The sequence below is a fragment of the Xenia sp. Carnegie-2017 genome, unplaced genomic scaffold (genome assembly GCF_021976095.1).
Source record: "Xenia sp. Carnegie-2017 unplaced genomic scaffold, XeniaSp_v1 HiC_scaffold_5, whole genome shotgun sequence".
Classification (NCBI taxonomy): domain Eukaryota; kingdom Metazoa; phylum Cnidaria; class Anthozoa; order Malacalcyonacea; family Xeniidae; genus Xenia; species Xenia sp. Carnegie-2017.
The window spans coordinates 571,414-582,867 of record NW_025813515.1 but is presented as its reverse complement, the minus strand read 5'-3'; the positions used below and the strand labels follow the sequence as shown (position 1 = coordinate 582,867).

Genomic DNA, 11,454 nt, shown 5'->3' with positions numbered 1-11,454 from the left:
AGTTTAACATAATTTATGTAATATGTATAAATAGTTTAACTTTTGACATAATATTATGACATGTTACAAGAAGTAAACAATTTACTATTTTTATTACTGAATCATTGTACTTATTATTTTCTATCTTAAAGCAATGACAACACAAGGTTCATGAAATCCTACAGAGAATTTTGAAAAGTTCACAAAAAGTTCACAAATTTTTCATGTTCATGAAAAGTTCATGAAGAGATCATAAAGTTCACAAATCTATGAACTTTCTTCACAATCTGGCAACACTGATATGATATGACCAAACGTACATTTGAGCCGGTGTTACAAAGTTAACATGGGGACATACTTCATAACAATGCCACGGTATAGAGAACATAGAGCAGGGCCACTCTATTGAGTTTTTTCGTGCCACGCATATCTTACTACGCATGTCATTACCATATTGGCAGCCAGTAAATTGCATTTTATGATCAATAGGATTGACGATATGGCAAACGGCAGCCAGTAAACTAATTAAATATACAGCAGCCAATTGCACAGCGAAGTGGCCCTACTGTTGTATATTCCTTTACTGTGGATATGCTGACCAGAAGCAAACAAAAAGACTTATATAAACACTACTGAGAGCTTTACAACAAATAGCATTTGTATAGACAACTGAAAATTACGTAAAAGAGCTAGGAGAGTTGTTTGCAACATGTTTAGCTCGGTTGCGTTTGCCTAAGTGTAAAGCTAATTTTAGATTGATAAAGAATTGCGATAGTTTCAGTGTCTAAGATAGAGAAGTAGGAGCAAGTGTATTTAGATTTTTTGTTCATTCGACAATTAAATTAATGGACATTGTATCCTCTTTAATGAACAGAAGATTGCTTAAACTCTCTATCGGCCAAATTAGAAGTGGCAATCCAAATGGATTCAAATCAGACTCTGGTCGCTTAAATAAGGAACTTTGAGGATCTGAATGAAAAGCATCAATCATGTGATCACCATTTCCTTGAGCTATAAACATCATTGTGATCTATTTCTGAAATGGCCATGTTTGTAGAGCATCGTAATCACCTAGAAATAATATCATACACAATATAAATTTTTATAATAATATGATATAAGTCTTAATAAATACCAAGGCATACCTTTCCCTTCTATCGTCATTTATTTTCATACATGATAAAAAAAAACTAAATAGTATCGCATCTCACAAACAAACAATTGTAAGCTTTAGTCTGCTTTTTCGGTGAATTGAAAATAAAATCTTGGACGCTCGCATGGCGTCCATATAAATTACTAATAAATGCGCAAAATTAACCTTATACATATTGGCCATTTCTTTCAAAAATATTCTCAAACTCGTCCATTTTAATAGTTGAATTATTATTTGCGATTTTTATACACGTGAGTCCAATTTTGTGGTAATCAAAGCGGAAAGTTAAAGAAAACATTTGTTTTCTTTGAACAACTTGACCGTCGTTTGAGCGATGTTCTTGAGTTCGCAAACACGCACATGTCCACAGCAAAGTCAGCAAGTATCACGAGGAACTATTCGACGGCAAACTCTTATTAGTATTTCCAATTATTTGTAAAGTGACATTGCTATTTTTATTATTATGTATGGCGACTAAACAGCCAAGTATTCAAATACACACTGTTTGTCGATGGCAGGCCGGTGTGAAACCTTACATCATACTCTCTCGTCAACTGTTCAAATTCCAAAGGGACAAGGAAAATAATTTGAGCAAACTAAAGTACCTTGGGCACCAGGCTTTGGGTTAAAGTCATCGGCTCTGCTGTTTGCAATTGTTTTCGCCAAATTTCAGCAAGTGCTTGATCTTTGGGCCACTTATGAAAAACTAAATTTTCTACGTGAGACCTCTTAACTTGATAATAGGGATAGCGTTTATCATTATCGCAATATCCAACTGCACAACGCGCATTTTTTACCATTTCGGCTATGACTGCTCACGGCTACTCGGCCAGTTTAGGGCTTAGTTCGTTTGACTTGGCTTATGAGATCCGCACATTTGCGAACTCAAGAACATCGCTCAAACGACGGTCAAGTTGTTAAAAAAAAAAAATGTTTTCTTTAACTTTCCGCTTTTTGATTACCACAAAATTGGACTCACGTGTATAAAAAATCGCAAATAATAATTCGACTATTAAAATGGACGAGTTTGAGAAATATTTTTGAAAGAAATGGCCAATATGTATAAGGGTAATTTTTGCGCATTTATTAGTAATTTATATGGACGCCATGCGTGACCGCGCGCTCGGCCCAATATTTTTGCACCCCTTGCAATATGGTTGCGATAACCTTGAAAAGGTCTATTATAACGCAATTTTCGACATCATCTTGTACAGCCTATTTTATACCTTCAAAACTCCACTTAAAATTTCAGGCAGCTTAAGTAGAAACTGTTAAAATAGCTTTACCTTTCATGATAACAAAGAACAAAGATAAATGAGTTCCATTTCCCCGACTATCACCATTCATACAGATGTTAGCACACATCTTGTAACCATATTGAGAACTGTAAAATGGTGGACTGTACCAGGCATTCTTAACACCATTAATGGCGTCCTGTCGCTTTCGATTGAAGTTGTCTATTTTCCAAAGTAACGTACCATTGTAGCTTTGTATGGCCTGATTTGATCCCAGTGCGCTCTTCACGTTGTGCTTCGAGGTTCGTAATGTTCACCATGTTTCTCACTATTGATTCGTCTGTTTCTCACTATTGATTCGTCTACTTGATCTAAACGCTCACGAAACCGTTGTATAGTGGAAGAATCGTCTTTCGCTTGTCGCTCAAGTGTTGCAATTCTTTCACGCAACAAGGAAACCTCTGAGGACAACTGGGTGTTATAACTATTGCTACCACCACTACCCTCGAGACATTCAATTCTTCTTTCCAGACCTGTAATTTTGCCATCTAACATCACAAATTTTTCAAAGTAATATGCACGAAAAGCAGTGACTTGGTCAACAAGTCTTCGCAATGGAGTGGTAAACTCTGGACGTAGCACAAAGTTACCAAGCTGTATAACAAATGCCATAACATATCGTAACAAGAGGCTCACGTGATTAATTGGAGTGTCATTCATATGTTGTCTGATCTCCTGTCGTTTTAAAGTCTATGAAGTGAGAAAAAGATAATGCCTGCACATTCTTTTAACAAAATATTTGATGCTAGTTACTGGTTATTTCATTTCAATCTTTATGTATGACTAAGACATTATGTGTCATAATAAATCTTGTTTCTCAACTTATATTTTGTTTATATAAAAAGTAAACGAGAAATTTCTTTTTTTGCCACGTCTCAGCCTTTCCCAGTCCCCCCCAGTCTCCATACACGTGTAGAGTAAGGAGTACAAAGTACGTTAATACGGCAGATTGAATTATATTTACTGCAACCTGCTTATCGGGAAAGCTCTAGCTCATTAGCTTCGGTAAGCCATCAAGTATCTTAATAATTATATGTTCTGAATTTATAAAGTTGCAAATGGGTGAATTTCTCAATGTTTACTTTATCTAAACCTGATGTAGATGCATTTAACTACAAAGTCAACGTTTTTAACATTGTTTGTTTGAAATTTTAAACCTTCTAAGCAATTTTATACCATACTATCATCTCAAGGGTTTTTGACGTAAAATGTTTTTATGCAAAGAACAAATGCAAGATTGTCGGTGGGAGCTACTACGCACCTACTACTGCTGACATGAAATTATAAATCAGTACAAACATTCTTACTTTATCATGGTTGCAACTAATGGCTTGAAATTCACATTTAGTCGGCACTTCATCACAAGTCGTACTTTCATGATGTTCAATATCTTTCCTTGGTATCATTTGCATACAATACTTACAAACCACTCCATAATTTTCACACATTATTTCTTCGTGCTTCTATATGTTAAAAGAAAATAAAAACAACATTTTTGTGCATAAATTTGCGTCAAATGATTAACAAAGGAAAGTTCCATCTGATATATAAAATAGCGTTGGAGACAGATGTTTATGGTTCATAATGTGAGGTGAAAAGATTCAATTATTTTTCCGGTTCTTATGGTAAAAATGTTTTCTAGAAATATTCTGTCTTGAATATTTCTTTGTACTTAACTCAATGTTACTTTGATCAGTAAACGAATATTCCTCGTACCTTAAGTGAAGCATACGGGACATCTTTACCACAATATTCACATTTCACATTTCGATATTCACAATCATTATTCAAATGTTCATCAAGAAGAGAGAGAGGTAGCTGAATGTTACACTGCTTATGTACGCAGCTGATGAGCGCATGCTCACAAACTTGAGAATGACCCTGACAAAAAAGAAACTTTAATTAGTAAGTAGTAAGGTTAGGCTTTTTTGATAAACTTCTCAGCTCATCTCACTTCCAATTCTTCATAGGCACCAAACCATTTGCACTCTTCAGAGAGACAATGTAAACGAATATTTTTCAATTCACGTTCTGCGAAATTCTCCGGGAAAGCCTGCATAGGTTTAATAGAAAGTCAACACAGTTCTAAAAGTAAGTTTTACATTAGTAGATAAAGAGATGTATAGACTGGTTTCTTTCGTAATAAATGAAAGGCAAGTGAATTTTCGTTTAGAACCGTCCGAAGCAAAAATTGATACAGCTGTATGGAAATTTCCCGCGTCATAACTATGGAATATTTTCACCTACGTTTTTTTTCTTAATTTTTCTTGATCTTCGAGACATTTTGGATCAGGAACTCTGCAGATTGAGCAAATATGAAAGCCTTTATCGAATGAAAAGAACAAAAAATTTAGGGAAGGTGAAGAGACCTTAAAGTATGATTTTCGGTTAGCTGATGAACTTCGCCACAATGACGAAACAGAACACAACCCACATCTTTTACACAATAACTGGACTAACTTTTCTTAATGTGCCATAGTCAAAATAATGTGTTATTTGATTCAGATTCTCACGCATGTGCTTCTGTATTGATTTGTGGCAGTCTGTCACCTTGGTAGAAATATCGAGTCTACAGTTCAGCATGTAATCCATACATCTTTAAAAACCGATGTATTCCATGGCTGGACTACTTCCCGCCTCGTTTCTCTAAAATAAAAATTGTGATTTAAACAGAAAAATATTTACATGTGTACTAAATTAGAGTGAACAAAGTGATTCCCTGCCTTCCTGAGCTAGCTTTACACTGCATCTCTCAAAATATAGCAGAGACTATTGCCTCTAGACAATTTGTGTCTAAAAACATAGGTTGAAAATATAAGTAATTTGTATACTTCAGGCATATTTCCCATTACAAAAACCTCTGGAACAAAATCCCACCATCATACATTAGCCATAAAAAGTAAGGGGTGGGGTAAATACAGCCACCCTCAATGTGTCATACAAAGTAGGTGGTGGGGTAAATACAGCCACCCTCAATGTGTCATACAAAGTAGGTCAATAAGGCATACTTTAATTAGTTCAAAATGGAGAATCATGGGCACAGAACAACAAAATCTTGTGTAAGCATAATATTTTGCAGAATGGCCCATGCTGTCATGTCTGCCATCTCCACTGACCACTGTTTTCTTCTGCTTCTTAATTGCTTCCAACATGGCCAGCTTGTATTTCCTCCAATGGATCCTGACCATTGGGAAAAGCAATTCCTGATAAAGAAATAACAAATGAATATAAAAAACACAACTTCAAACCTTGGGAATCAGGAAAATCAAAACAATCCACTTACCCTTTGATGTTTGAAGAATGTGGTCAAAGATATGCCTTGAAGACCCATGTGTGTGAATACTCGAAGTACCTTGCTAGCAGAACCTCCAGACAATAAAATGGCAAATGAGAGGAGAAAGTTTCCCATTGGAATACAGGAACCTGGCAGAAATGATTGTAACTTCCAGTTGTGCTATCTATTTTTACAACTAAGGTTGCCACATGACATGTTTATATCAGCCATAGTACCAACTTTTGATACTTTAACTATTGGCTTATCAGTACCACATGATGGGCATACTTTAAACAGGAGCAACAGCTGTGGCAAGGTGACAATAAACTTTGGTTGCTTCCTGAGGTTGCTTTCTTCTTTGTTCACCTGGATTGTTAGAACAATACATGTATATATTATATTTTGTCTGTCGAGAGACACAAATAAAATGATCGATAACACTGGAAGACTAAATAATTCATATGTACAGCAGAATCATACTTTTTTGACTGGTTTGTCTCATCTTCAGATTCTAGCTCTTTACTTTGGGAAGAATCTGTTTCAATGTCATAGTTGATAGAACCTATGGACCATATTTATATGTTAATAAAATTTGTGGTATATAATTTCAGCTATTAGCATTTTAATCAAACTTCACCTTCATTTTCCATCTCACTACCAATGTCAATATCCATATCCATGTTATCATCATCACTACCATCCTGCTTTTCTTCCTCATTATGATTGTCCACCTTGACACATTTTACCACTGTTCCAACCAGTTTACGTAATTTCTTTTTTTTTCTATGAAATCATGATATACACAGGTGTTACAATACTCATATTTTAGTAATTTAATTGCAGCCATGTATTTATTTAAATGACATAGAGACACAACAAGAATATATGCTCTTGAAGAAACCAAATTGAATGTAATGAAACAATTTACCTTCAGTAAGTTGTTGGATAATAGCATTCTTGCTTTCTATTGTTCTCTTCAATTGCCTTATGTTTTCTTTGTATTGAACACATTGCCTACAATATTCTTCTTCAGTTTAGCAAAACCCATTCTGAACCTACAAAAAAAACATAGAATTTTAGATCTTACAATCTACATCAGTATCACTGTCTTCCAAAGAGGTACCATTTTCAGCTCCAAAAGTGTCTTGACTAGAAGAGCAAGGACCTCTTTCTGTGCTAGACAAAATATCTCTAACAACCTACAACAAAATACAATATGGTATCAACAGCATGCAAAACAAAACCAAAAGTCCTGCTTTTCTGACTAGCTGTCGATAATTCCGCTTTCATGCCGTAGACAACATGCACAGTTGTAAGAAATAGCCAATCTTTCTTCTGTGCTTGCCGTCCTCGGCACGAAACCGGGGATGTTTGTCAGGTAGCCGGAAAGTTGGATACGATGGATGTACCAACAACGACAAAAATTGTTTTTTGATTCTGAATGATTTCACGTGCTCAGCATCCGTTCACTTCATGGTAATAAAGGAAAGAAAGATTCATCGTCCTTTCCTTAAACTTGGCAACGGATTCCAAGAAAACCATGGGTTTACATTATGCTTTGTTCGTAGTTTAGCCTGCTAACAGGCCATGTCTTTTTACAGAAAGGGCAAAAGCCACAACAAATCCTGGTGCATAGTATATTCCACTATAGGGCTATTTTTTCAGTGCAGGTATAAAATGAAATAAACATTTTTATAGTAGTTTTTTCCCTGCAATTCAAAAATATCCTTCATTAAGAGGTTTTGATAGTTTTCAGTTTAACTCGAAAAATTATTTGTGTTCGGTGCTCATTAGTAAAATTTGTGTCTTAATTAGCAAACGTGAAGTTATATCAGTGGTTATTAGCCTGTTGTTGACATGCATTTGTGTCGGTTTTACTCGATTTATCTTCCGAAGCCTCTGTGTAAATATACGGCATTAAGAAGCTACGTATGCTTGCCGCGGACGTTGCCTCGCAGAAGGATAGATAGGACAATATGTAGCTTAGATCGGAAATGCAAGTGAAGTTTGACCAAAGGAAGACAACTTCTACTTGTTGTTAATGGATACAAATTGTACCTTAGCATAGAGGATGCAAATAGCATCTGTAAGAAGACCATAGGAGACTGGATCTAGCGAGCAAGACCTATTGAAGACAAAGGAAAGATGGTGGTTCTGGTGTAAAGAAAAATTATCTCTCCTTTAGTATGGTAAAAGCATGCAGTCCTTGTAGTTGGCCAATTTCATAAACGGTTTTCTACAGTGACTATTAAGGCACTTTTGGATCCGCTATAATGCATGAGTAGTACAACCCACCCCGGTTGGAGGTCACTCGTACTTGCGACGTGCAGTAGGTTAAGTTAAGGGCATGATGGGTTACCTCCTTCAGGAGCATTCTTTTTCAGGGCGGAATTCCAATGTTATGCGCAGGTAGAAAGTTTTGATAGTATAGGCATGCACTGTAGCTACGGCGAGTAGTTGCTACGCTCAGATGACGAACGTGGGACTGGTATCTTGATCAATTTTTAGGACGAGCCCACTTTCGACAGACATCACTAAAATCCCTAAAATACCTAGTGGTTTCTTCCTGTTAAGTATTCTCCAAATTCTCGTGACTTTGTGTTCGGTCTTGATTTATACCATTTAGGTTTTTCCATTAAGGATTTTTTATTTCGGTAAAGTCTAAAAAAAACAGTGTCCTTAGCAAGGGACCAAAGTTGTACTTTATGTTATATACAATCATAAAAACTAAAGACAGAATTCATTTTGTAAAAGAAATTGTTTAGAGTACGTGCTCCCGATAAAGTTAGCGTGAACACGAACCATTTTTGACCGTCTGAAAATCTTCGGAAGATAAATTTCTGAATTATTTAATAAATTTATGATCTGTTTAATTTATTTCAAACAGCTTTGATTTACCAAAATGTCACGCACATCTTTTAGGAGCGGTACAATTTAGTTTTTGGGTTCGATTCCCCAATACACTGTTCTTGTGTTAGAATTGCCCGTATGATAGTTAAAGTTTTTAAATAATTTTTGACGTAAACATCTCAAATTGTACATTGTAATAGGAAAGGGATTTATGGCTATTCGTATGTTCAAGATAAGTATGTCCTCAGTTGTAATTTTTTGAGAAATATATGTGGTCCAGTCTGAAAACGAATTTTTTTAAAAATCATCCATTTGAAAGAAGTCTTAAAAGTAAAGAAGATGATTTTTATGGCGTATAGTTTATGTGTAGAAGAGAATAGCAATTTTTTATGACATAATAGTACACTGTACATACCAATGCTTCAATTTAATTTAATTTAATTTTGCTTTCTGAAAATGTTCATATTTGTTTATTGACACTTCCCTTCGATTTTGGAAGTAAATGTTATTACGATATACGTTCGTTTGCCTCCAGTGAAAGATGGTGCTTTAGTGGATATCAAATTTCAGCAGGTGGTTTGTGTACCGTTGCATGAGTTATAAATCTAACATACTTACTAAGTCCATGCATATAGAGAATATCTCTTACAATTCAGTTTGATGTTATACTTAGATTTCTGTGCGACTACGTATGACATTTAAAAAAGAATGACGTGTGTTATGTAAACGAGTACCAAATAATTCATAGTCTTGTGAAAATTGATGAAGACTTGTTACCATTGCAAACCAATCCTTGCAGCAAAAGTAAAACACGGTTGTGCAATCTAGCTATCTTATGTTACAACTTACAGTAAAACAAGAACATTTCTAAAATCATACTTAAATAAAAGCAGGAGACTCTATATTAAGAGGCAATAATGTCTGCCTTGGTCAATTCATGAAAAATCTCTTGCACTATTATAAATTACATAAATCGTGTTGTTTTTAATGTTAGTAACGTTATGTTTAAAGGGCTGGTGAAAGCTGTAGCTTGTTCTTTATTACTTAGTAGTTTGCTACGTTCCTTTGTTATTATAGTATATGCTGTCTGCAAAGTTAACAAAAGCTAAATGATGCTATTGGTACAAAACTTTAAACTAAAACTGTCACACAATTATTACAGATACCTAGCAGATACCTAGCAAATGATCTGGGGTGTGAGATAATAGAATTTATAAATCTTGCGCATGCAACTTTCAACAACTCTACAACCTTTATCATCTACTAAAAGTAGATGGATGTAAATGACATCGTATGATGTGTTCACGGTAGTTTGAGAAGTTTTGTGTAGATGTTGATCAATTTGTTTGTAAGCCAACGTGGGTAATCATTCCATGAAGGAAACTTTTTGATAAATATCTCTATTCTCTTCAAATTAGACAGCGCAATCATATGTTCTTTTGTTAGAGAAAATTCTATGGAATGAACCTTACACTATGAAAAAATGTCCGCAAGGCTTCATAACCATACAAGTATGACTTAATGGTCTTCAATGCACTTGTGATCTCCATAATATTCATAGTTATACCATACAAGTATGACGTAATATTGTTCAATGAATTTGTGATCTCTATAATATTCAACGTCATACCATACAAGTATGATGTAATGGTCTTCAATGTAATTGTTGATGTCTATAATAATCATAAATATATCGTACAAGAAAAGAATATCACAAGTTGGTAGAACTGAAATGTCAATGACAGGGCCAAGCCTCGATCCCACATCATAGATTGCGTTGTTTTGACTGTTACAGTTACCAAACGGCTACACAAGCGTTCAATTGTCGTTAACGAAAAAAGTCGTAATATTTTATAAAATAGTGATGTTGGAATTGCTGTCTTAAAAACTGATGATTTCAAAAATCCTTAATTTTCTGCATGTTTGGACCCAAATGTTTCTTGAATTTCAAAAAATTTTCCATTGATACTACATCATTTGAATTGTTTTTTTTTCACGCCTTATCTTTGGTGAGAATATTGTAATTGCTCATATAAACTTTAATGACTGCCGTGTTAGGATGGCCCAATATTATTTTAATAGATGGCCTAATTCAAATACGTTGGAGTTGTTGCACTTATGAAATTTTACGAATGAAAATGTTTTATGCCCGAAATTTACAATTACAGGTTATATTTTGCCTCAGGAATAGACAAAGTTGAAACAGATGTCAAATAAGTGCTGAAACGCCGTGGCCTTCCTTAAACCTTAGGCAACAAGTTATTCTTTCAATTGACCATCCACTGCATGTTCGTGAAGTTGTCGAGAAAGTTATACACCAGTATTCTCGAAACTCACAAAAACTCTAACCCTTAATGTGTGCAACACAACAGTCTTGATCTTACTAATCAATGCAAACTCTTTATGTTAATACAAAGTGTTACATGTAAACGACACTGTCATCTTTATTCTTGCAAATTGTGAGACTCAAACATACTTTTCCTTTAAAGTATTTGATTGAGAAACTTATGTTTGTCCTAACCCTAATATTTAGATTTTATTACTTCCCTGACAAAAGCAAATAATTACCACACAGTGACCATATGTTGATGTTTTGTATTTACAATGATAGTGGAATTGTGTGACTAAAGAAGGTGGATATATAAAGAGTACCCGCAATTTTGGCTTCTTTTGTAAACGTTTATGATATGATTGCTAGATTTTTACAAGCACACCAATTTTTCAAATCAATGAATAGACATGAACACTGGCAAAAGTAGAAAGCTAATTGAGGGGAAGAGGGTAGAGCAGCGGTGTATGACCAAAGTTTTTACAAGGGAGCTTTGTGGCATAAAAAGCAGACGAACAAAAAACTTATGTTTGTTACTGCTTGTAATAAAAAAATTCTTCACAATTTGAAATTA

The 11,454-nt window shown here is 34.8% G+C and overlaps 1 protein-coding gene and 2 long non-coding RNA genes across 3 annotated transcripts; all 3 read right to left on the bottom strand.

The window, feature by feature from the left end:
- Positions 1 to 846: 846 nt before the first annotated feature.
- On the bottom strand, positions 847 to 4,693 carry LOC124456453 (TNF receptor-associated factor 2-like). The gene is made up of 6 exons (XM_047006898.1): positions 4,382 to 4,693; positions 4,144 to 4,308; positions 3,735 to 3,890; positions 2,719 to 3,117; positions 2,419 to 2,662; positions 847 to 1,050 (listed from the first exon to the last, which is right to left on the bottom strand). The coding sequence occupies exons 1-6, from the start codon at positions 4,484 to 4,486 to the stop codon at positions 1,010 to 1,012; spliced, it is 1,110 nt and encodes a 369-aa protein (XP_046862854.1). The 5' UTR covers positions 4,487 to 4,693; the 3' UTR covers positions 847 to 1,009.
- An 863-nt stretch (positions 4,694 to 5,556) lies between these two features.
- On the bottom strand, positions 5,557 to 6,062 carry LOC124456484. The gene is made up of 2 exons (XR_006952303.1): positions 5,711 to 6,062; positions 5,557 to 5,630 (listed from the first exon to the last, which is right to left on the bottom strand). It is a non-coding gene; the product is annotated as an uncharacterized LOC124456484 (long non-coding RNA).
- A 567-nt stretch (positions 6,063 to 6,629) lies between these two features.
- On the bottom strand, positions 6,630 to 8,122 carry LOC124456488. The gene is made up of 4 exons (XR_006952308.1): positions 8,061 to 8,122; positions 7,760 to 7,826; positions 6,825 to 6,900; positions 6,630 to 6,756 (listed from the first exon to the last, which is right to left on the bottom strand). It is a non-coding gene; the product is annotated as an uncharacterized LOC124456488 (long non-coding RNA).
- Positions 8,123 to 11,454: the final 3,332 nt, after the last annotated feature.

What these genes read in the sequence shown, in the direction of transcription:
- LOC124456453 (XM_047006898.1), bottom strand. Translation starts at nt 4,486, where the DNA reads ATGCAGGCTTTCCCGGAGAATTTCGCAGAACGTGAATTGAAAAATATT. An exon ending in GTGCCTATGAAGAATTGGAA is followed by an intron (nt 4,309 to 4,381) that starts GTGAGATGAGCT and finishes CTTTTTTGTCAG; the next exon opens with GGTCATTCTCAAGTTTGTGA. An exon ending in ATCAAGTAGACGAATCAATA is followed by an intron (nt 2,663 to 2,718) that starts GTGAGAAACAGA and finishes CGAACCTCGAAG; the next exon opens with CACAACGTGAAGAGCGCACT.